At 36.9% G+C, this 26736-nt stretch overlaps 2 protein-coding genes across 3 annotated transcripts in view; both read right to left on the reverse strand.

Annotated features, from left to right (window-relative positions):
• Positions 1–2535, reverse strand: part of LOC131308105 (uncharacterized) — a 44141-nt gene extending 41606 nt beyond the window's left edge. The window contains exon 1 of the mRNA XM_058334924.1: positions 2531–2535. The gene's annotated coding sequence lies outside the window, so the exon portion shown is untranslated. The remainder of the gene's footprint in view (positions 1–2530) is intronic.
• Positions 2536–10560: 8025 nt separating this feature from the next.
• LOC131317337 (uncharacterized) lies at positions 10561–25522 on the reverse strand. Of its 2 annotated transcripts, XM_058346896.1 has the most exons (15): positions 25105–25522; positions 22757–22884; positions 21613–21684; positions 21421–21534; positions 19797–19865; positions 19661–19717; positions 18964–19017; positions 18828–18890; positions 18479–18541; positions 15145–15309; positions 14909–15064; positions 13174–13254; positions 12985–13046; positions 12703–12809; positions 10561–10826 (listed from the first exon to the last, which is right to left on the reverse strand). In XM_058346896.1, exons 1-14 carry the CDS (start codon positions 25268–25270, stop codon positions 12734–12736), a joined length of 1326 nt encoding a protein of 441 aa, XP_058202879.1. In that variant the 5' UTR covers positions 25271–25522; the 3' UTR covers positions 10561–10826; positions 12703–12733. The 2 variants fall into 2 exon arrangements, with proteins under 2 accessions (XP_058202879.1, XP_058202885.1); XM_058346902.1 differs by lacking the exon at positions 18479–18541 and having other exon boundaries at positions 25105–25358.
• Between the last annotated feature and the right edge of the window lie 1214 nt (positions 25523–26736).

Below are 26736 nucleotides of genomic sequence, written 5' to 3' on the forward strand. Positions count from 1 at the left end.
TAGCCCACATGGTGCCATGTCCTATTTGTTGTGAAATATAAGAAATTGATTTCTATACTCCCCTAATTAATACAATATATATATATATTGTCTTTTAAAGGTTGAATTTACAAAAGTCCTTGAAAGTTGTAAAAGGTGTGTGCATGCATGAACTGTTTCATAAATTCAACCGTTAAAAGACAAAAAGAAAGGAGTGCTTGCATGGATCAATTAGGGGATGATAGAAATCAATTTTCAAAATATATGGATTATGGATAATAATATTCACATTCCCATACACCACTCTCATCCCACTCCCCTTTTCTTATTTAATACTGTAGTTAATTAGAGATTCTTATTTTTCAACCTTTTCCCCCCTTTATGAAAAGACTAGTGGCCTTTATTTCATTTGATCATATTTGGAATTTAAAATCCCTGAAAAAGAGCTTTCGTGGCAGGGAAAACTAGGAAGAAGAAGGCATTTTAGGGAATTTGACCACCAACCAACCCCCAAGTAAAGAAACATGAAAAAGGGCTTTCTTGGTAGGGATGGCGATTCTTTCCCAAATCCACTGGCAACCCGTCTCGCCTCGCCCCGCTCATTCGAAGACAGATATTACCCAAAGTCTACGATATATATATATACTTAGAGGTAAAAATATATTCATGGATGGAATTTGTTAAAATCTTGTAACTGAAAAATTTCACTGTTCTGTTTTCACTAGTTACTAGTGATTGTCCGTGCCTACAACACTACTCCCCCGATACAATTTAAATCAGCAAAATATCATGTCTAAACATGTATACATCCAACTATTTAGAGAGAGAGAGAGAGAGAGAGAGAGTGATTTGAAATTTGCATTCATTTTTATTGTGTTTTAGACGGTGAGATCTTCAGGTTGATAAGAGTACGATAGCAATTGTATAATATGTTCATAAAATGTGGTCACTTTATTCAAAGAAGGAGAATGAATCTAAATCATTGGATAAAGTGAATCCTAGCTATTGCAATAACTTATCTTTTGATGGGCCCTGCATCATTCTGTTTTATATTATAGATATAGCTGAAAAGTTTCAATTGTATGTTATTTGTTTTCTTTTTTAACAACACATAAACTTCGTTGTTGCAGTGGTGATGAGTGGTGGGTAGAAAGTTTTATCAGTAATTTTATGTACCCAATCTGAATCATTGATTTTTTTTTTTCGAGGTATTTTTGAGATAACTTATTGGTTTGTGTAGCGAAAAGCGCCAACAAAGAACGAATGCTTAACCGCCACATTAATTTACATGATGCATACGCACAAATATGCACTTGCAAAAAATGTAGAGATACACACACCAACCTAATCCTGACTTCCCCAAAATTGAAATCAACGGTGCCAAGTTAAGAATGAAGTCAATGATGTCTATGATTTTCACAATGATCATATTTTTGTGGCTTAAAATTCCCCAATACTGCTCAACCTATCAATGATTTGGACTTGACATGGAAAAGTGAAAAGACCGGATGATATAAATCCGAGACCACAAATTGTAAAAAAGTACAGTATTCAGCCGCCGCATTAATCGAGTTGAAATCCTCTCATGTGATAATTCCTCGTGAGACGCAAACCGATCATAGGCCTATTTGACGATCCAAATAATTCATTTCATAATTCTTGATGTATCTAACATCCTTGCACAAAATCAATGTCATTGGTCATTGATATCCAATTAAACGGATCATATTTTTGACAAGTGAAATAGAGAGTCAGAGTCTGACTCTTTTTTTTTGATGGGCAAAATAAATTTCATTTATACCGAAAGATACAAAAGGTCAGAGTCTGTGACTATGTATTTCACTTGACAAAAATCATTTGACCAAGCTTTTACTGATGTTCAATCAACTTGATTTTTTGCATAGACGTTAAGCACATTAAGTCTCCGAATAAATGAACGGTTCAGATCATGAATGAGGGCTTTTATAAGTCCTATTTTGCATCGCATGATGGACCATCGCAAAAGATGATATTATTCCCATTAATCTATCTTGCATTTTGTACCGTTTGAGGGTCTTAGACTAAACGAGATTAACCCACTGGGATCATTTAGTTGGCACTGTATGAATGTAATTAGTTACTACTCAATAATTAATTATACTATATATACATATATGTAGATATATAAGTTTGGATTTAAAATAAAGAGACAACTCATGTTGACATGTAATTTTAGATTTATTATTAATAATAAAATAGGGGCACGTGCGATGCGCGCAGTCAGGGATCAGTACAACGTGAGGTTATTCCAAAAACTCAATGCTAGGTAAGCCATGTGCAATTAATTAAATATATAGTCAGGTAATAAGACATATTAATTAATGACTCACTAACTAACTCAGCTCATTTCTTTTAATAAGACCTACGTACACCATAATTAATTCTTCTTATAATCACAATATAATAGAACCACACACACTCAGTGACCCAGGGGTTGCCCAGGTGGTAATGGCGAATGACTGACTTTTGGAGTACTTCCCTTGGTCAGGGGTTTGATTCCCCACCGGGTAACTACCCTGATAGTAAGTGGAGGGTCGTGACTGGTGTGACCGCGCTAGTTTTCCAGAGGTTAATTTGGGTTGCGCAATCGAGTCCAATTGTGGTTCGACTGTAGAGTTGTTCCTTGGTTATAAAAAAACAAAAACAAAAATTTAATAGAACCACCCCAATTTATTAGTAGAAGTCTCATACAAAAAAAATATCTACAGGAACCAATATAGATAATCAAAAGATTAAGCTCAATGACAAAGGTAAGTGCCTTGCAAGTCTCTTATTTTTTAAGTGCCTTGCAAATTTCCCCGTTCCGCTAAGATCCTTATTTTTTAAATACTTATTTTTCGCTTTATGATATATGTCATTCTCTCATAATGCATCACATTTAATTCAAAAAATAAATACTTATTTTTCAAATAAGTACTTATACGTGTTAGTGGAACACACACGGTTGCCCTTTTTCAACTCGTTACATACAATGGATAAACATATATAGATTTCAAGTATTTGATTTCCAAAACGGATTCTGTCACGGCTTTAATTGGTCTCTCGCTATTGGACAGTAAGATTGGTCTTCCAAAATTAGTCAGGTGCACGTGTGCTGGCCCGAACATCTAAATAATTACCACAAAACGTTTATTTGATTTCTGACTGGATATGTCATATGTGTATATATGTATATGCTAATGCGTATATATTAGGCCAAGCCAAGTCCAAACCAGCCTAACCTGATGTGATCATATGACCAAAAATGCTAATTAGGCTGTTAAGTTGGACGTACTTTTAATTTTGTGACGTCCGAATTAATGAATGACAAATATATATTCATTATTTTCCCTACGTTCTCAACGTCCTTTTCTTTTATCCCTTCCGGAAAATTCCTTCACAGTTAAAGCCATATATAATTCAAAATTGCATGAGTTAATGATTATAATTAATTTCCCTCTCATGTGACTAAAACTTGTATTAATTATATTGGAAAAAAAAAAAGCTGTACGTCATGCAAAAGTGAGTCAATTTTAGATATGAAATCTGTGACGAATCCTAAGTGAATCTTATTTTTGCAAACCCCAACTTGTGTGTACGAACTCAACAAAGTCGACTCTAAGGTTGAACTAGGTATGTGAACGTGCTATCAACTCTCACAGGTCAATCCATATGGAATTTTTCTTCCGACTTTAATCTGGCCTTCGAAATTAGTCGAGTGGTGCGTAAACTTATATCCGAAACAAGTACTCGATCAGAGTTATAAAAAGAGGTTGTGCTACATGAGAAGTCTTCTTTCCAACCCATAATGGAGATTGATGTTGCCATGTTTGAGATTGTAACTTCGAGAAAAAATTATACTAGCAGATTCCACTAACTAAAATAGGTGCTTATTTGTAAAAAATAAGTATTTATTTTCTGAATTAAAGGTGATGTATTGTAAGAGAATAATCTGTCTCATAAAACATAAAACAAAAAATAAGTACTTAAAAAATAAGAGCCTTAGCGAAACGGAACCGAAGTTATGTACTCCCTCCGTTCCAAAATGAGTGACCTTTTTGGAAAAGTGTGTCATTTTCAATTGCTTATATTTTTCAATATGAGTGTTAAAAAATATGCAATATGGATCTTGTTTGATAGATTTTAATTAATTCTATTAAACAAAGTTTTCAAAATCACATAAAACTTTATAAATCGAAAGATATAAGCATTTTAAAATGGCACGGAATCTCAAAAAGGCCATTTATTTTGGAACGGAGGGAGTATAATTTAGCTTCATGTGATCTGATAATTGAATCTTAAAAGTCCAATGTAAGAGAGACGGGAGGGTGGGGCAATCTTCTACTTGGTACGGAATATTGATTCATGTGACATGTTTTGATCACTTTGGAATTGAAAAAATGATAGAATAATTATCACTTCTGATGCAGGGCAAATTCTTTTTGTTTTTTTATAATTCAGGTGTTCAGGCCAGCTTACACGTACCTCAACTAATTTCGCAAAAATCATTAACTCACAGTCTACTAGCAGGGACCCACTTGAAGTCTGAGCAAATGGTCCGAAAAGAGTTGATGACACCTGAAAAGTTTTGAACTTAAGACAAATATAGGACAATTTCTTAGTAAACGGTTTTGATTAATTATGAAAACTTTAATTTCGCGTCACTTTTTTTTGGGCATGTTTCATTAGTTTAATAGTCTTTGATTTCAACAACTATGTTAAGTCAAATATTTATTGTTACTAGTCTTTTATTTATTTTTGTTAGTTCCCTTAATTATTTCTCTCGATTAGCAGGAATTTGTTATGCCCGAGTTGAGTTGAGTTACGCCACGCCTACAAATACAGATGTAGCCTCAATAATCAATTATATTTCAGAGTGTTAATCCTCTCTTTAGTCCTCTCCTTTGGATTTCAAGGTTTCTATCTCATTTGCTAGAATGCTATCTAGCTAGGGATGGCAACGGGATGGATCGGAGGCGGATATTGACATATCTAAATCCGAACCTTCCACCCGACCTTCGAATCCATCCCGAACTCCGAACGGATATGTTTTTGGTCCTCCATCCCCGCTCCGAACGGAGAACGGAGATCCGATCGAAGATTCGAATATCCGAATTTGAAAAAAAACCCCATATTTTTTATAAAAAGAGTATTTGGGGACAGATCAGAGGCAGATTTTTGATTTAAAAAAAATTGATTTTCGGATATTCGGGAACAAATCGGGGATGGAGATCGGATTCGGGGCGGGGACAAACTTACCTCCGAATCCGATCCGATCTCCGAATTTTTTCTGAAAACTAAATCCGAATCCACCCTGATATTCGAAAAATCCGATCCATTCGGGACGGATAACGGATCGGATACAGACGGATCGGCCGAGATGGCCATCCCTATATCTAGCCCCTGTAGGTTCGTTTGCATCATCTTTATAGCTGGAAATTTCTTTCACTTCTATTGTTCTCTCACGAGTCTCAACTCATTTCCTCATTGCAACAATTTGCACACAGATATATTGTCGTCTAGCTGATTTTCAAAACACCGCTTTTGGTACCCTTTACATTCAGAAAGTCTACAGACAAATACAATCTGTGCACAGATTGTGCACATATTTCATTGTGGGGCCCACTAAGGTTCCACACAAATTATCCGAGCCGTTTATTAAATGTAAAATATTTTTTCAAGAGTCTCCGTAAAAAAAAATCTCAATCCGATACTTATAAGTGCTCAATCCAATCATACAACTTTTCATTATCCGGAAATCTAAAAGAAAAGTTAGATGGTTGGATGAAGCACCTATAAGTATTGGATTGGGCATATTTTTTTCGGAGACCCTCGAAAAAATGTTTTACATTTAATGAACGGCTCGGATGATTTGTGTGGGACCCGTGGTGGGCCCCACAACGAAATCTGTGCACAATCACAGATTGCTGTGTGTGTAGCATCTCTCGTGAGATTGTGTACTTGATCCTCAGATTTTCTTTGAAGTGGAGATACTCCAATATGTAGTGGGAGAGTTATGTGAGGTACAGTGGAGGGGGAGGGTGTTGGAAATTTATTACACGACAAACACAAAACAACCATAATTAGAAACGTCAACGAACATTAAAACCATAAAAACAATTAAGCAAAGTAGATAGTTAGAGTTAAGAAAATAGCCTGTAAGATGGATGAAAGGCGCGTCATTTGCTATCCTACTTTGTGTAGGTTTTAGCGGCTGAATACGACTCCAAGCTAAAATTCATAAATCACACAGTGTGTCTCCACGTAACACGATCAGTGGAAGACGGGGGTGCCAAGAATGAATTGAATTGCCCATAAATATAGAAAGTATCAGAGAGAGAAGAGAAGTACTCAAGAATTATAAAATAATGTAGGGAAACATCTTATTTATAAGATTACAAACACCTTTCCACAAGAGTCATATCTTTTCACTCAAAATAAAGTTCACACCTTTTAGACAAGAGAGATGTCTCTCTAATAAAATATTTTTGTAATTTTTAAAACTTAACAAAGTTTCAATAGAGGGTGGGACCCAATCCCATGATCATCTATTTTAATATATTAAGGAAGAGCATCCTTTGGCGTGGACACATTTAATTTTGAGGCTGGCTCGCATTTTGCTCTCCCCAAATTGGCCTAAAAAAAAAAACCGCCACAAGTCAATTAACCTCTTGGAAATAACTGCAACAAGGACTAAAAGGTAACAAAAATTTTAACAGCAGAGACGATTTACAGAGAACCAAGCAGAGAAAAATGCGTTTGGCCCCATTTCGGGTCCCGAAAGAATCTAGAAAAATATCTATAAATTTTTGAATATTATTTTATGGAGCCCTGTAAAAAATCAGCTCTAGCGGATATCGGTAAGTATTACTTTTAGATTCATAAGGGCGAACTTTTTCTAGATTTTTTTAGAATCCGAAATGGAGCCAAACACGTTTTTCTCTGCGTGGTTCTCTACAAATCGTCTCTGCGGATAGCAGGGCTCAAAAGGTAAAACCACACCCACACAACCGCCACGCATAAAAACTAGCAGTTACACAACTCTGCACACTTCACATGGTCACAGTAAGTGTTCGTCGTCGTCAGAGTAAAAAAACAGCCAAACAACTATGGCTACCAAAAGCTGTCGACTCCACAAATAATCCAACAGCAGAAGGTACACATTTTCTACTCTGCTTTATCCTTCGTTGGATGAGTACTTTTTTTTTTGAAAGAGGGCAAGAGGGTAATTTCATCTACCAAACTTACCTAGGCAATTGCTGATTAGGGAGAGGTAGAGTGAACCATTTAAACACACACACAAACCCAAACTCCCGATGAGGGAGCCAGCCCATCTGACGCAGGCCCAAGAGCCTAGCCGCAAAATGCAGCACAACGATAGTGGGCCCAAGGGACCTACCCCAGAGGTCGGATCCCTCCACAACGGCCGGGCACGACTTAGTTTTTTTGAGAGAGGGCATTGGATGAGTACTTTTCTCCTCCAACTTTAATTACTTGCCCTGCATAATTTGTCTTCTCACTTACAGTTACTTCTTTTTCCATTTCCCCCTTCCAAAACAAAAATGTTATGTACACTGTTATGTATGGGCCCCACATGTATGTGAGAAGTTGTGTTTAAATTGTTGTGTGTGTAGCATTGTTGCTTCCCAAAACTTGAGACCAAAACAGCTCAAAGTGGATTGTGTAGGAAAATATAGGAAATTTACAATCGAACAGAAAATTACATGAAACGGAATTATAGGATATGAACTATGAACTGTAAACATAAACTGTAAGCAAGGTATAGAGATACTGCAAACCCTAGACCCGTTTTATTCAACGGTGCCCTTAAGACAAATTTGTCGTCTCACCGGTGCTGGAGGTTGTGTCGGTGTTTGTCTCCCAGGGTTGACTCGGTTTCCACTCAGCCGCCGGAGCACCGCCGTAGACTGCCCGTCGAACAAACTTGTGTCTGTACTCTCTCTATCGAAAGGAAGAACAATATTGAAAGATGGAGATATTCTCTGAAATTTCGGTGTCTCATTCTGTATAATGGATGCCAAATTTATAGAACCAAGAGGACCAATCAATGTGTGAAATTGAAGGAATTCAATACCTTGATTAATCAGATGATTAATCCTCTTCAATTTAGGGAACACGGAAGCTGTCAATACCAGCAATTTGATAGCAATAATATGGGTGTCAATACGAGTCTTTGACCCTTTCATTATCCATTCCAGATTTCCTGGTAAGCCCAATTTCGAAGTACCCAGACTAGAGCACAGACCTCGAACTATAAGTTGTGGGCCCACGAATCCTAAGTCCCGGCCCCGGCCTTGGTCTAATTTAGGTGTTTGGTGATGACACACATGCGCGTCATTTGGCTTTTCCAATTTCCATAATGAGACAATTTCTTATTCATCTTTTAATGGAATTTGTTCACTGCTGTTGGGCCTACCTCACGCGGTGTGGGTCCCACCAAATTCTCTTTGGTAAAATTCTATTTTCCAACAGATTGTACGTGGAAAAAAGAAAAACTTTGGGAAATAGCCGTGTATGAGAATGGAGTTCTCATCCCTTCGACCAAGAAAGTAGGGCGAAAAAATTCAGTTCGATTGTTTTATTTTTTATTTGTACACAATAGAGTTCTCCTCCCTTTGACTAAGAATGTGGGGCCAAAAAAATCAGTTCGGTTCGCTGTATGCACTATGTTCGATTTGGTTTTGTTCGGTTCGGTGCGGTTTCAAATTTTAATTACACACGATTTACACTATTACTTTTAACTTTTTTGCCTCGCACAGTGAATACCTACAAGGGTTCCAAAGAAAAAATAATTAGTAGTTAGAGGTCAGGAAAATTAATAGACTAAAGTCAATTCCCAAAGTAAAACTCAATATTGGGCAAATTTATGAACGAACTCAATATTGGGCAAAATCTGATAGAAGAGTACTTAAGTATTAGATCATGAGAAAACGGCGGCGGCGGCGGCGGTGTTAGTATGGTAATGTATAGATATGTACTAGAGGTCAGAGCATACGCGATGCGTGTGCAAGTCGAATTTTGACAAAATTTGCCCAAGCTTCCTGTTTATCGTTTGATCAAATTTTAAAAAATTCTGTCAAAATCCGACTTGCACATGCCCTAGCCTCTAGTAGTGTTAAAAGAAGAGTGGGAGGTAGGTTTTCGAGGGAGTGATAAGTTGGAAAGTAGAAATCTGATCTGGGATTTGTTCATGTTCAATTGTCATGTTATCCTTTTGTTAGTTGGTTCATTTCCAACTCAAAACTGGAATTGTCAGCTTTGGAATATACATATCTGGAATGAGGCGACTGTGTTGCCTCTCATCCCATGTACTCCTTTGGCTGATTGTCTATTTTGTTATCCTATCCATGGGAAATGTCCCTTGGAGCTATTTGGCCAATCCTGTCCCTAGTAATCCTTCATCGGTATTGGTCATTTATTTTACTCTTCACTGGACGAGAAATTTTTCAGTGCCAGGTGGGCACCATGTCACCCGGCTGACGTGGTGCCCGAGCAGGCACATATGAGCCGTCCAAAAGTGTATTGGACGGTTCAGATTGAAACACTCTGTCTCCTCTTTATCGCTCGGATTGGGCACTGAAAAATTTCTGTCATTTGGGAAGTATAAAAGTGGGGTGTCCAAGTCATGCAAAGCTGTAGCTGGCTCTTTATCCGATCACAACTGGGGCAGGATCATTGATGGTCCACTTCTCTTTACAACATTCCCTTCCAAAATGGGTTTCAATTTGTTGGGCCCATCAGTTACTATCAAGACCTCCTCTCTCAAAAAGGAGAGTATTAATTATCAAAACATATTCTGAACCGTTATTTTCCCCTTTCAAGAGCTAGTTTATGTCAACTCAAGATTGATCCTATATAACATAAACCACTCGGGCTATCGAGTTTATGCCCACTTCTCTTCAGAACATTCTCTTCAAAATGGGTTATCTAGTAGTTGATTAAAGGAACTTGCTCCTCTCCAGTCTCTACGAGGGTGTGGTTGTCTTGGGCCATTTTCGATGCTCGAAATTGTTTGTTTTTGATAGCTCATCGAGAACATCAACATTGTAAGAAACATATTGATTTTATACCGACAAGTACAAGATCAAAGTTCATTTATATGAGAAAAATGAGTATCAATTTATACGAAAACAGGTTTCCAAATCAGCATTCGCGTATATTTTCTTGAAAGATAGAAGTGTTCTAAAATCTTATCGATGGTTGATATCTGATTGACTTGAATTTTGGCAAAGGAGATGTTCTGGGCTAGATTTTTAAAAAGTATAGTAGCTACTTCCGTTTCAACTTTTATCGGTAAATCAGTATTATCACAGAAAAATAGTTCGCGAACTCCGCACCCCCCTTGATTGGTCTCTTATTAACCAGAGTCGTGCTCGTTCGATGCACAAGACAGTGAGCGAAAAAAGATTTTTTGTGTGTTTTTTGTGAATCGAACAGGCACAACACTAGTACATACATATACATGTGTGTATTTCAGTGAGTGGTCATGTGTGCACGCAACAAGTGCATTGTGTGAACTTAAGGAAATAAACAAAGACACGATTGGTAAAATCGAATAACTTGAAAGCCCATGTATGGATAATTCATCCAATCGTGATGGATGAAAAAACAAAAGATGGACAAAAATGGAAAACAACACCACAGACATCAAGATTGATCCTATAACATAAACCAGTTCATAAATTTATCAAGCGTGATAGTCTTTTGCCAAAGAACTTCCAACCCTTTTTCCTTCGTGACCAAAACGCGTTGTCCACCTCACGGAGAGGATATCTGTCTACTTCAAGAGAGGAATACTTCACAGAGTCCTGCATAGAATGAAGGGTAATAACAGCGCAGCCCATAAGAAAGGTATCAGAAAAAAAGGCAATTAATTGGGTACTCCTGGAAAAACCAATAGCAAACAAGTGCTGGAGAATAAAATCAGGGGAGAAATTGTGCCTGGCAACACAGATATTGCCCCATGAAATATCATTCAGTTGCTACAGTAATGTATGCTGATGTCAAAACTACACGAGAAGTCATTTGAAGTCGATGGTCTTGGCCGTGTGGCCTTCCCAAATCCATGTGAGTATTGAATGTTATATTAGAAAACTAGTAACTAGTAGCAACTGAAATAGTTGAAAGCATCCAATTTATTCTGAACAAAAACTAGAAGGCAATTGACAAGGTAGTTTGAAATTATATGGTTATTCTGACTTATGATCCCTCTACATTAACATCTAGACCAAGCAGCTCAAAATAGTACTACCAAAATTCTTGAAACCATAGCTTTTGACGCGGACTGTACTTTAGATACTAAAACTTTTTTGTAACCAACACTCTCATGGATATTATACAAGAATCTCTATTTAATTCAAATGCTTTCAAATAAGAGTCACATTTCTGGTCTTAATTTAGAGAGTGAACTGAGGATAAATCAAGTTGTCTAACTAAAGTTTCAATTTGACTGCGATGATGTCTTAGTGGACAATTATGGCTATGTATATATGCGTACATCTAAATTAATAGATACGGTATTCTAATTGTTTTGCACGTGTATCTTACCCATCTCTCTCTACACGGCTTGCGATAGTATATACGGATTCATCTTCCCAGGAAGCAATTCCTCAAGGACTGTTTCAAATTTTTGGTCAATAATAATATGGGTCTAAAGCAAGATATGAATATGCATGCATTCATATGAATTTGAGACTAAAATTGCACAAATATGCTATGAGTGCTGCTATAGGTACATACACCACGTACATACGCACTTTAGACCCATCTCGAGTCCTACAAAAAAAGATCCCAGGCGGTCATTTTGTTCAAAATAGTTTGTTTATGATCCTTGTAAAAAATTAACTTAAATTGACATTGGTAAAGGCATTTACGAAACATCCACTTTTGCTACAGAATCCAGGCCTGAATTCTAAAGTAAAGTTGGATGTTTCGTAAACGTCTTTACCGATATCGGGTTGAGTTAATTTTTTTCGAGGACCGTAAGCAAACTATTTTGAACAAAATGAATGGCTCGGATCATTTTTGTAGGACCCGAGAGGGGTCTAAAGTGCGTATGTACGTGATGTATGTACCCAGTCTTTCCGTAAATCTACATTAATTTGATATCATAAAATTCATCATTCATGTCCTGCAATGAATTAGTTTCGTTAGCAAGACTAATTAGTTTCTTTAGAGAGATTCTAGAGAGAAAAGTATAGAATTAGTTTGTAATTACAGGACATTCGTAGTTTTAGGAGGGCTTTGGGTGATTTGGATCTAGCAATTATGATTGGAAATAGGGGTAACAATAGTGTGTATTTGGATGTTAGGAATGTTTAGAAAGTTATATACTTATAAATATGGAAGGGGAGTGTTTATAAGGTTTCTCCTAAACTAGGATCTAGTTCCACATTCCCCTCGAAATAACCAATTATCTTGTTCAAAGCTGATCAAAGGACTGTGGTTTCTTGCGCATCAAATTAGGTATAACAATTATCTACATATAACTCATAATTTTCATTCAGCAGCTTATTCAAACACCTCAAACATTCTCGATGTGTCTGAGGCAGGAATCCTCTCCTTTGCAACTACGAGTAATAGATAGTAAAAGAGGACGCGGTAGGCAAGACAGGTCACACAGAGAAATATAGAAAATAGTTCTGAAGGAAATTATAACCATTTCAACAAGGTTAATAACATTACCTTGAATTTTGACCACACAGTTCCAAGAACTTCACTTGTCTGGATGTACCCGTTTAGTTCGGCGACGCGTATGGCTTGGATTCCGAGTTTGCTTTCTGGACTTTTTACTGCGAGTGTCAGAAACCAAATCTTACAGCCGAACCTTGAAACAAAGATTGGGAAAAGGAACTCCAACGAAATAATGCAGAGGTGAACACACAAAATTAGTATCTGTATTCACTATTCAATTTATGCCAACAGCCGGTTAGCAATTAACAGAAAGATGCATAAAATTAAACTAACCAAAAAATGGCTGAAACCACTTTGAAAAGAACAATCACGGGTACAGCCATCAAAGCAGATGCCTACAAAATCAAGAAAAGACCATCCATTACAAAAATCTAAAATGAAGCTTTGAAATAGTAGGAAACTATGACTAATCCAAAAATGCATACCATCTCTTAAGAGGAAAAAAGAAAGTACAATGCATACCACAAACCAAACCAGCTCATCAGTTGCAAGTGCTTTCGTAAGCTCATGATTCCTGAGCTTTTCACTTATTGTAGCTTGGACCTTCACAAATGAAAGGAACATTATGAAATGTACTTCGTGAATCACTTGTTTCTAGAGGGGCACTGCCCCGTACTAATATTTGAAGATTAATGTAAAATACAGAAACAAATTTGTATGGAAATCCTTGCCAAGTTTTTTTTTTTTTAAATTCTGGGCCTGAGAGTTGAATTAGATAAACAGATAAACATTAAGACCATGTCTTTTTTTTTTTAATCAGCCTAAGACCATGTCTTTTCATGGAACATTTTCGGACGACAAAAACTTTTATATAGGGAGGTTGTCCTCCCCAACACTACAACTGAATTCTATGTATAGAAGATCCCCATGGTATAGTTGGGGATACAATACTTTCTTTTCTTTTCTTTTTCCCTGAAAAAAACACTTGCATTATTGTCACTCTACAGAAATTGGGCATCTGCATTAACAGAATGCAACAAAATTAGTATTATGAGGACTTCTTAGACCAATGTCACTCACCACAGTTAAAAGAAGAAAAAGTCAACAATTTCCAGGTTATTTCAAATGTTATTCCCCACCTCGCCCCAAGAAAATGATTTCAAGCTTCACAAACAAGAAACAAGTGACAGATGAGCATAGCAGCCAATCATAAAACTCTCTCAGCCAATGTGAAGATAAAAACCAAATCCAGAAGTAAATTGTAACTATACCAATAATTATCCCAGATAAAATATGATGAATAGCCTGTGCGGTAATCCTGCACGGTTTCTATAATGGACACTTCACCAATACTGGCAATAAAGCTGCAGTTCCCCAAAACCACAGCAGCCCACTTAACTTAATTATCGTAAAAAATTTACACCAATTCACAACCACCTGACCATTTGGATAATTATAGTTCCACAACACCCAGTATAATACCCCACTATTCCACTTGCTCGGGCAAAATCGAACAAAATTTTAGAACGATGCCATCATTTTGCCTATATTCCCCAATTTCAGCTTCCAAGGGCTGAGTTGAGCTTCTAAGATAGATCACCACTTCTCAGAGGATAACATATAATTTAAGACCAGACAAATCAAATAAATAGTTTCATGAGGTTGAAAAACCATTTGTTCTTGTCTACACGCGGATATATTCTGTCCATTTGAATAAAGCTCCAAAACAAAACAAGGGCTGAAAAGACTGATAGTTTGGTTTTTTTTGTTTCAAGACCTCTAAACAATTTCAAGATAACAAGGTTTAGTAACGCAGGCTTCAGGGTGACACATAGCGGAAAGGATATATACGATGGAGCCATCCATTTCTTTTTCTTATTTTTTTCCCCCGTTTCGACGCAGCTATACGAATGCACATTTTCTACTCCAAATTTTGAAATGACATCTGCTAAATATAGAACGACAGAAGACCTTGTATCAAATTGTTTTCCCTACGCTTCGGCCCTTTCTATTATTTCCATCTTATCATAAATAGTTCAAAATTCCAATAGACACCAAATTCCAAACCATTACATTTGGGAAACAATCTCACAAGGCAAGACATGTTGCCATTTCAAAGTAACAAAAAAATTGTCCTGCATATCCCAGTATAAGTGGAGAAAATATTCTCACACCCATGAAAACAAGATTTGAAAAATTGGAGGAAAAAGTAGACATGGTTTCTACAAGGTTATAATGATAAGGAGTAAAGTGATACCTGACGATGGTACATAGTAGCAGCTTTAACAAACTTCTTATAAGTACGAACTAGACTCTTGGTGTACGGTTTCAAGAAAACACGTGTTTTCTCCACATGAGGTTTTGCCACAGTTGCGACTTGGTCAATGTATGGCTTGGTGATTTTCTTCACTTCCTGTCACCAAATGAAGTTACACCATGGCAGGAATGTCATCCACATCATGGAATTAGAATAAGAATCTCAGAGAGGCATACCTGATAATGTGGATCCACCATCTCCTGTATTTTGACAACATGGGGCTGTATAGAATCCTTGGATGTATGATAAAGCTCAATTGTTTTTGCAGTTAGAGATTCAACATGTGGCCTAATTTGAGTAACAAATCCCACCCACTGGTCCTTCATAATTGGGATCCATGTCTTCACATAACATAGAACGAAGTTAGGAAACTGCCTTCATTTGGTCCCCCACTTAAAAATCAATAAACTTGTACACTAGAGTACATTAAAATCAAGAGAACCCAGTAAAAAAATGACCAAGGAGTTGTAACCTTGGAACTAATGGACTGCTAGCATACGAAACTTCAGAGAAATGAAGTAAATCAGAAAAGAAATTGGGAAGTGATAATGCTAAAACTTTAGTGCATAAAAGCCTTGTACGGTTGTACCTTGCACACAGTCTAAGGCTTTTATGCACTGCAGTTTTGGCACAACCAAAAACAGTTTTGGCATTAGCAACACCAAAGAAACAAACTAACAACCGCATCAGGAAATAGCCCCCAGTTTAGCACGGGAGTCCCGGGGGCAACGGGAGGGCCTCCCCATTATATAGCACCAATAAAAGCCAGGGCTTATGATTCACTACGATTGTTCAGTTCTAAGAAAATTGATTCATCATTGCCCCAATAACTGATATGACGTAAGACTTTTAGCCTGTGTAAAGAGTGCTATCCAGATCGATGATGCTCTTAACTCCAAGATTAGCAAGTAATCATGCACCACTCCAACTTGAAAGTACTGCCTTCACAATGTCCTAAGGGGTGTACAGTGTACACCCAGTGTAATGATTTCCTACCTTCCCTGATTGCCTCATTTATTTTGATTTCATAATGCTTCTATTGGATACAAAATGTCTTCTTATATGTATGTGATATCTTCATACTTGGTCTCATCTCTGTCCGTCTACAGCCTTAATCAACTCTCAGATTCCCTGCACCCTTGTTCCCAACAAATGACGGCGGTAAAGATTATGAGATATATCTCCTATGTTCGTTCCCAGGTTGGACAATACGAAACTCTAATTTTTAAGTATGTCTAAAGAAGTTGCCACAATTGAAGGAACCTAAAAATTTAAAACGCTTGTAAGGATTCGTGATGTAGATCCCCATTTTCCCTAAAATCTTATGTTCCCAAATTATTATATCACATATGATCACAAATCATGGTATACAATATACCTACCTATCTGTACCCATCTTTTAGACGTACATCCATGTACCCTAAGATTAGGAGTTTAGTTAGGTCCACCTGGGCACACCCATATTCGTGGCAGTTGCCACAATCACAGGTGGCCTAATGGGAGGTGGATTATGGGTCCCAGATCCAAGATTCCAAAGGCTTGGGGCCTGGATGGATGCGGTACGGTGAAGATACCAACTCCATGTACTTCTCTGACTTGGTCTCAAAGTTGCATTATAGGCTTATAACTCTTCCTAATAAAGATGTGGTACGCCCACGAAGGCCTAGCCTAAAGTAACATTAACATTACATCTTGAGAGGTAGTCTCACAACCACGAAGTACAAACCCACTAGCTACATGGTACATCTGAGCTTAAGCTTTTGAGCCAGTGAATCGGCAAAGCATTTCCATGGGCAGCTAGTGCAGGTCGTTCAAGGTGGTATTAGAGCAAGATTTAATAACAAATATAAAACTTCAAAGTAGGGTGCACACACTACATATTATGTGTCTTAACTGTATGATTAGATTGGTAGATAGATATAAAAGACGAGATTAATGCCAGAATAACAGATATGAAACTTTCCTGTGTAGTGTAGGTATGACAAATAATAACACAGCAAGGGAATGACGAGTGGGGCAATTGCAAAATTCTGCAACATAAGGTAGGAGCAGCGCAGGAAGTATGAATTAATCCCTTAGACTTCATTTGAGGGATGCAGGACTAGGGTCCACAGGAAATAGAAAAGGTGACTTGAGAGCATTGGTATTCCTTAAAGGCCATAAGAGCAGTAGTCAAATATCGTCTTGAAACAAATAAAAAAATTCATACAGAAGCTGTAGAGATGAAGTTTAGAGGAGAGTATCTGGATGGTTTGACCAAGGTAGTAAGTGAGCGGGTGAGGGCTTTCACGTGCCCCTCAGATACCAGCATCCAATAGCACATTGTTACTCCAGGGACGCAGGGGCGGATTCACCCTATGCACAGGAGGGTCATGTGACCCTCCTGAAACTTTCGAAATAATTTTTTTGTGAACAAAAAATGTACGTAATATATATTAAATTACACAACATATAGTATGGTGTCTTGTACCAGCGGTAAGTGTTTGGCCCACGAGGCAAGTGACGCGTGTTCAATCCCTTCTAGTGTTGTCCTACATTCTTTTTTATTTGATGATGCTTTAGATGGTCTCAAAACAAAAAAATTCTTCAAAACTGTCAACTAATGAGAGTTGAACTCTAGTCTCTAGCTATCAAGGACTTATGTAGTAGTAGTACCACAAAGCCACAAGTACCTTTGCAACTATTGCACCACTAAATATAACATATAATAAAATACAAATACAGAAACACAAATTTTTCATTACTTTTTTCTTAATGTTATTCACTATCCTTCGTTTAAGTATTTTTACTAAGGTTATGCTTGAGAAGTGACCCCTCCGTATGAGATATCTGGATCCGCCATTGCACAGACGTAGGAAATTAGGAATACCTCCCAAGATGAGACACCGCAGCAACTATGTTGTCACCATTTCGGGTTAGGGCAGCACAGGCACCGCTTTTATAGAACCTTACCCTTTCCCAATAACAAATTGTTGTTCAACATAAAGTTATGACATCACCGACATCAATTATACTCCCTCCGTCCCAAAATGTTTGTCCGGTCCGCAAAACGGAGTGTTAAAAATAATACAATTTTTGCAAGAAAAAATCAAAAGTTTTTTAACAACTTACTAGATATCAATGAGTATTTTTAATTTGTGAAAAAAGTTTGAATTTTTTCTTGAAAAAATTACATTATTTCTATCACTCCGTTTTGCGGACCGGACAATCATTTTGGGACGGAGGGAGTAGCATTTTGATTTCATGCACAAATTGGCAAGTACATAGATCTGGAAGAATTTTGAGCACAATTATTTGAAACTGGAACAATAACAAATCAAAGTCAAATATATAGATCTAGAAGGATTCTGAGCACATTTATTTGAAATTGGAAGAATAACATATCAAAGTTAAACCATCAGAAAAGTGGCAGATTAACTCGACCAAAATCATCAATGCATAAAATAGTAAAGCAAACACATAACTGAAACATCCTTGCAAAGCACAAGCACATTAGGGATGATAACTTACAGTTTTCACTGTTTCAACGTGGGGTTCGGCCCACTTTCTTAATTGATCTTTCTTTTGCAGTGCCTAAGAAAAAACAAATTGGAACCACAAATACAGCAAAAAGAAAAAGTTTAGCCATTCAACATACAACGTGCATTTTAGTTCCAACAAAAGATGTCAACAGTAACTTTGTCTATACTCAACCTACATCCAAATTACTAATGGCTCCTTTGATAGAACTTCAGAAATTTGGGCTGATTTAATAAGATTACTAGTTTAATTGTTTAAAAAGGACTGAATCAGCCAAAATAATCTGATCTGAATCAACAAAAGTGACAAGGTATCAGCTGAACAAAAGAAGAGAAAAAACCTCTTGAAAAGTCGAATCCAAGATGGGCCTTCCAGTCTCCTTCCAATGAGTCACTATGAAGGACTGCATGTTAAAGGATAGGTCAAAAAAAAGAGGTTTTGCCACAAAAGTACCAATAAGCAGGCCAAAAAAAAACCTGGCAGTCCACCAAATGAGTTGCAAGCCAATGTGGAATCCATGCTTGTCGAACCTGATAACAGATCAGACCAAAAGAAAAAGTAAAGTTCACAATAAAGGAATATATGATTCTCACATACGCCCATGTAGGAACATGTCAAAAATGGTACACTCAGTGGTAAATAAGCACAATTCATACGTGATTCTGCCCTTCTCTTTCTTGTTCCTAAGCACATGTGCTTTGTGTTTGTTGTGTGTATACCTTAGCGTGTTGAGTCATATCCCATAATGGTTTTATTTAAGTCGTATCTCGTATCTCGTATGAGTAAAGGTAGGTCGACTGTAGGGTCTAGAGAGGAAGAGGGGAGAGTATAGTTGGGACATGAGACATAAAAATTTTATCAGATTATTCATTCGATAGTATTAGTATGTCTTCCAGAGTTTTGAACCTTAGTCAGTTAGGTGCATATACCTGTGGGACGGAGAGTTATACATCAAGACTGTCTTTTAGCAGTCCAATGTCCAATGGCCGGTGTGGGTGCCATTGTACGAAGAGAAGTCATAAAGCCACCCCCGGAACAGGGTATTGTCAATATCTTACATCATGGTAGTCATAACCACGTCACCCCCAGACAAAAGCTATATACAAGAAAATGATAGAGCAGCAGCAGAAACAATAGAATAAATTGTTTAAAGCAACAGCCAACATGGATCACCTCAGTCAAATCTTTTGCGACTGTGGTTGCCTCCAACCTAGCTTTCACCATTTCTTCCTGAAGACACCAAAAACTTGGTGTTACCATTAACCAAAGGAAACATACAAGATTGCCAGACACTAAGCTGCTAGCAAACCTCTGCAGCTTGAAGAGCACGTTCAGTTTTACGAATTCTGCTTTTCTGTTCGTCATTAATCTTCTTAAGCTGATGAAAGGACAATCAAAACAAAAAGTGATGTTGCTACAAAGTCTTTATAGGAGTATCTCATGGCATAATAATAAAGGGAAGTATACATGAAATTGATGCAAAATTAACGACCAGTGAGGCATTAAAGTTGACCAAATAACAAGTGTCTCGAACAGCGCTAAAAGCCTAAACCTACAGTTATGATCCAACTGAAATAATGGTTCATCACAGAATAATTCACATTTCAATTAAGCAACAGTTGATGGCAGTGCAATCAAAAATTGACCCATGATCCAAAATTATGGCAAATAAAACACCAACATCCATGTCTTAAACAAGGAAATATACATACATTCATATATAGAATACAAAATTAGAGGCAGACCCCATTTTTTAGGTACGGTTTGATCCCAACCCTGAATATTGTTCCCAAGCCTAGATAGGCTCGGTTATCTTGCTTAATGACATTTTTGCCCATGGAGAACTATGCGAATTGTTCCCACTCCTCTCTCGCTCTCTCCCTTTCTCAAACCAAACCCGCCATCTCTCTAGAACACGTCCAGCTTCACCGATGACGAGAGTTTGCAAAGCCGGCACCCACGAGTTTTAATACGTCCAAAGATCTATATCTCTCTGATTTGGGTTCAATTACTAGCTGACAGGAATGTAGTCTCCAATCCAGTGGAGTACTCCAACCCTTTTCACGTGAGTAGACAGTAGCGGTCCAAATGCAAAGAGTCACTGACCCATACCAAATCCACCTATGGCTTTCATCCCCCATTTGACCGATTAAAACTGATTCTGCACCTCGACACAACGGACGAGATTTCGTTCCCATTTCATTCTTTTTGTCTTTAATTCAGAAACTTTCGAGGGAATTACTCATGTTCCTTGTTCGTTTTAGTGTGATTGGAACTATGTGAATAGGGTATTTATTATCTAGGTGAATTGTTTAGTGGTCTCATAGAGCGTTCTCATAGACAATTCACATAGACAGTTCTCATAGCCAATTCTCGTAAGATAGTTCTCATAGAGACAATTCTCATAGACAGTTTTCATAGAGAGTTTTCATAGAGACAGTTCTCATAGAGAAGTTCTTATAGAGACAATTCTCATAAACAGTTCTCATAAAGGCAATTCTCATAGACAGTTCTCATAGAGACAACTCTCATAGCCAAGGGTATTTTTGTCCGAATTAATATGGTCAGGACTATTTTAAAAAAATTGGGTACAAATAATATGTAGAGGATTATTTTAAAACCAAAGCTAAAAAAAAGGGTTGGGATCTAAAAACCCCTATATAGAAATAGAAAACAAAGAAATTGGCTTCTCTCACATCAGTTGGATGTCCAATTGCATAGACAGAAGCCTATGTCATAACAATGAAGTTCAAAAGCAGGCGACAACAACGTAAGAATTAAAACTACAAAATTTTCGCATTCCATATGATCTTTAAGAAAGAAACACGAACATGATCACTTCACCAGCAAGTATTGGCCCATATCACCAATCGCAAACAGATATATTCCATAATACTACCTCTATCATACACTAAAATGTGCATCATACTTACGCTTTCCAGTTTCAAGTTCAAGTCCAAAACTTTTTTCTCAGCTACATTTAACCGGGCTTCCACAGCATCTCTTTCCTTGGTTTGCGTTTCTAATTCTTTTCTAAGACTGTCAACCTGTTCAGCATGGAAATGTCACAGAACTGCCAAAATACAGAAGAGTTATCTTTGATTGGTAATTCAAACAGAAGTTACCTGGTTCTCTAGTTCACCAACCCGTGCATGAGCCCTACCCAACTGCTCTTTTACATCTACAGATCCTTTTTGCTAAAAGAGAGAGTTAATTCTAATTAGAGATACAGTTTAAATCACTTCAAGGCCCAACAAGAGAAAATCGAAGTTCATTGGTGAAAAACTAATACTTCTTCCATCTTTAGTCCCACTTTAAAACTCATTTCATTATGCTCAGTTCACAATATATCTGACAATCTGTACAACATACATACTTGCATGCGCAAGGAGGGAGAGAGAAATGGATAAAATGGATTTCTAGGATATGCAAATTATTGATCAAAATGGATCAGAAAAAAGAGAGAGACCAAACTGAAACCCAGAAAAAACGAATGAAATAAGACTTGGAAAATTGAGAGAATTTGAGATGAGGATGCTTAAAGTTAAATGTGACAACACTGGAGAAGATAAAGTGAAGAATCAGCATGATTAGCACCAATTGAGAATTTGTTGAAAAGAGTAGGATGGTGAGGTTTTGGATAGTTAAGACCCGTTGGTGCGACAATAAAAGAGTGATTACGTAATGTTAAAGGAAACCTACGGAGGAGAGGAAGATTTAAACTGATATGGGATGCAGTTATTAAACTTAGCATATGGGCCTTGACTGAGTAGAATAGCAACGAAGAATTCATGTAGCACCCCAGCTGATTTGGACATAAATAATATTTTGATTTGGCTTATATTGCATGGAAAAACACTAGGCACCAAGACTAACATAATCCTTCTCGGATAGAGGAAATACAAGTATACAACAGATAATACCAGTGCTGACAATAAAACAGTGCTAACTGTTCCCCAGAACCTAATAACTGTTATAACACTGCTACACCATTATAAACTATTAGTAATATTACTGCCAATGTTTTTACTCATACAAATATAGAGAATTACACTGTAAAGCAAATTACATAACAAGACTCCAATCCAACAAACCAAACTGCATTAGCATTGCCATTGCCATTGAAAGTCTAATCTGGAAACTGAACACAATTATTTGGCATGATGGAGCTGAAATATCAGTCAGACAATTCACTTCCATGAGCTAGACTAAACCCTGATATCACTCAGCAAAAAAATAAAAAAAAGGTTAGTTAAACTTAACCCTTACCTCACGTGCTTGTACATCACTCTGTAATAATGCAATGGTCGCCGACTTCTCCTGAAGGATATTTTCCATCTGCTTGATGTTCTCATCTTTGCTTTTCAATTCACCTGTCTTCTCAGCAATGCTGGATTCTTCATAAACAAAAGAACAAAAACCATAAAACAAAAAGTAAATAAGGCAAAAGAAGTAAATAACGGTTCATTATCGAGCAGAGTTACGATGATTGCAGTTGCACAAAATGAGTTCAGATAGCATCAGTCATTTTAAAAAAGAAACTAAAACTATACTCACGAATTTTCCTCCAGCACTAGCAGAAGAAATAAAACTCATTCATAAGAATGTTCTCTAACTAACATACTCTACTGGAATTCAAATACATGCAAACTAAGTTAACTAACCCAAAAAATTATTAGGGTGAGAAATTATGAAAAGTATAATTACTGACTACTACATTGTTCAACTACAAGAGTGCAATAATTCCAACTCAGAAAATAAACAACAAAACTATCAACCTACAAATGCGCAACATAACTGAGGAATAGATCGGGGCTGCCTTTTGTCGCCATGAAATACACGTGAAAAAAGAGAAAGGAACTAATCCTATTATTAATCAAATATCATAGAGCATCTCTGAGGAAGGTAATAAAATTTTACACCAAATTTAGCTTTAGTGACACGTGGCAAGTTGAATTTTTATTTAAACTTGAGAATTTTTATTATTTCTTTGACTTTAAAGGACCCACTTTGTATGAAAAATTAATTAATTCACCAATCACAAATAGTAGGTTTAGTGAGTTGGCGATTTGAAAAGTCATTTCTCATTCTTCAAACTTGAAGAGAGAGAGAGAGAGAGCTACACCAATTGATGTAGCAAGTTTACTACCTCCTCTAGCATGGCTTTAGCTGACATGGCTCTTCAAATATAGTCTAATGTAGATTTTGCAACTTCTGTTGGAGGTGCTCTTAGATGGTAAAAGTCCCATATTTGTTTGGAGGATATGGAATGAGTGATCACTTAATATAATGTTTGGACCATTCCAGCTAAGCTGAACTTTTTGGTTGGAAAGAGAATTTCAACACTTTTAAAATAAACAATCCACATGTTGCATGACAGATCTAACAAAAAGGCTGCACGATGACAGACCCAAAAAGGCTACACATGATGGAATGGTAGATCATATAAATCCCAAGCTGATTGAATATAGAATGAGCAATCACTTAGTATCATGTTGGATACAAAGTTTCTAAAAAAGCTTGTAGTTTCAAAATCTAAAAATAATAATAGCAATAATACTAACAAATAACAAAACCGAAATTTTTACTTCTTGTCTTCTTTTTTTCTCAGCAGCCAAACAAAGGAGAAAATTAAGGAACCAATGAACTACTCCTATTGAAACTTATACTGTCATGTTGAGCAGAGACTTCCAATTTCCTCTTCTATAGGATGAGTTTCTACTATATTTATTTCATAAAGACTGCATTATTTAACTTTTAGTTACCTTTTCTTAGCTTTTCTTCATAATTTTTACCACACATCGTTCGTCTTGACCAGAGAAATTAGATAAGTATAAAAATATAGACCAAAATTGAAAAAGTTTTGTATACGACAATGCTAAAGACACTAAAAGACTGTCTTTTCCTCTTTTTCAATTTTTGCCAAACTAAAAGGCTTCAATTTAGAAATTTTTAATGAAATTTGGTCTAAATTTTCATACTCTTTTGATTTCACTTTTCACTCGTCAAGCCGAACAATTAATAAAAAAAATTGATATGAATCTAGTAAAAATTAATTAAGATAAAAATAACTAAAAAAACCCGTGGAAAAACAAGGGCACCTAATTAACGGGCAAAGTTATACTAAGAGTGAATTTCTTCCTATTACCCTCGAACATCGAATCACAGCAAGCAGGCAAAGTATAGAACAAAAAAACAATAAATTAGGTAGGTATCAAAATATAGACCAAAATTGAAAAAAATAAAAATTACGTACGACAATGCTAAAGACACTAAAATAGTCTCTTAGTCTTTTTTCAATTTTTCCATCACGAAAAAGACTTCAACTTTTTCGTCTCTAGTGAATTTTTTAAATATACTTCGGTTTATATTTTCATAATCTTCCGATTTCTCTTGTCAGGACGAACAATGAATCCAAAAAATTCAATCCGAATCCAGTAAAATTAAGAGAAAATAACCAAAAAAAAAAACCGTGGCAAAAATAAGGGCACCTAATTAACGCAAAAGGTTATAAGATTGAATTCCAACCTTCCTTCCTTGAATCACAGCAAGCTAACAAAGTAGAACAGACAAAAAGAAGAAGAAGCAAATACAGAGATGCGTTAGCGGCCGCGTACCTAGAGAGGAGATCTTGGATTTGAGTTGCTCAAGCTCGATCTCCAGGGACGACTGCGATAGCACCGGCTTTGGGGCTTCGTCGTCACTAATCCCCGCATCCGCTGCAATTTTTCCGAGAACTAGGGTTAGGAAGAGAGAGAGGAGAAGCAGTCTCGGAATGGTCATTGGAGAGAGCGAGAAGCAGCAGAGAAGAGAGCGGTGCGCTCGTGCTTCCAGTATTTAACTCTTTTCTTACCGAACACACTTTGACAGAGAAGAGTGGTTTCTCGTTTGACGACTTTAATGTGGGTAAAATTACACTTTACACCTCCTACTTTTAAAATGATGCATTCAAACCCCTTACTCCTTGTGGCAAGCAGAAAGTGCGATTCTCTCTGCCTCTTATTTTAGCGAGATCTGTTGGATGGAAAGAGTGATGGTTAAAGTGAATTGAATTGATGTCTTTTCTAGAATTTGCTTTGTGGATCCTTTTTTGGTGAGGTCGATTATTCTGCGGTCGGAGCGATCTGTGACGTGGACCAGTAAGAACTCACGGTGTGAAACAAAATGCTTATGTATATTCAATGGATTATGGATGGAAGAATCAAAGAAACATTTGTTAACTTTTTGTATCCATTCCTTGGTTTTTCAACGCTCTCTCCCCATTTGATCTTTTCCAAACTTCTAACTTTTTGAACTTTTTGTCAGCCAGTGGTAGAGGTATGTAGAGGCCCGTGGGGGCTACCGCCCCACCCGCATTTCAAGATGTCACTAATATAAATTAATAAAATGTAATAAGATTATTAATCATAGAAATTTCAAATAATTTAAATAATTGGATTCTCATCTAGTTAAAAATTAAAATCATTTTACATTTATCATTCAAAATTTCTTAATTTCAATAGTAGAAAAAATCAGCACGCATGGACCTTTCGAATGTTTAAAAAAAAGAAAAGGAAATCATATAAACTGTATTCTTCTACTACAAAACCTACTACACGAATGAATATAATGTTTAATAAAGATAATTTCTCAAGCCGAACGTGGAGCTTGACCTAATATTTCGAAGGCCTAAGGCGAACCTAAAAATGGGCCCCAATAAATCTTTACCCGACTTTTGTAAGGAATGTGAAAGTATGCACCAAACTCAATAATGGACCCACATCTCTTCATTTTTCAAGCATCGGATCTTCCGCTACTTTTTTTCCCTCCCTCCGATTTAGTAAAAAGCCCTTTAAGTTAAATGGGTTGTTGAGTTTTAAAATTGGGCCCCTCTGTAGTATGCTTAGGCAAAATAATTAAAGGCCCTAATGTTAGGGGAAAATGACGCCCGGGTCGTATTTGGAAAAATGACGGCCCAGGACATATTTTGATAATTAATACTCACCAAGGACAAGCTAAGAATATTTGTTAATACTGAAAATGTCCTTGATGGGTATTAATTATCAAAACTCATTCTTAGCCGTCATTTTCCCGGCGTATTATTTTGATAATTAATACCCGCCAAAGATACGCATTTTAGGGTCCTAAAGCGATAGCCTCTTGGGCCTTGGTTCAGGGCCCGGCCCCTCTTAACCAAAAATCATGGCTACCGTCTACTGCACCAAACAAAGACACTACTACCAAATAAGAGAGAAAATAAATTCCGGATG

This window comes from Rhododendron vialii, chromosome 1a, assembly GCF_030253575.1.
Source record: "Rhododendron vialii isolate Sample 1 chromosome 1a, ASM3025357v1".
Classification (NCBI taxonomy): Eukaryota; Viridiplantae; Streptophyta; class Magnoliopsida; order Ericales; family Ericaceae; genus Rhododendron; species Rhododendron vialii.

What these genes read in the sequence shown, in the direction of transcription:
- LOC131317337 (XM_058346896.1), bottom strand. Translation starts at nt 25,270, where the DNA reads ATGACCATTCCGAGACTGCTTCTCCTCTCTCTCTTCCTAACCCTAGTT. An exon ending in ATCCAAGATCTCCTCTCTAG is followed by an intron (nt 22,885 to 25,104) that starts GTACGCGGCCGC and finishes TTGTTTATGAAG; the next exon opens with AATCCAGCATTGCTGAGAAG. An exon ending in TTGGTGAACTAGAGAACCAG is followed by an intron (nt 21,535 to 21,612) that starts GTAACTTCTGTT and finishes CATGCTGAACAG; the next exon opens with GTTGACAGTCTTAGAAAAGA.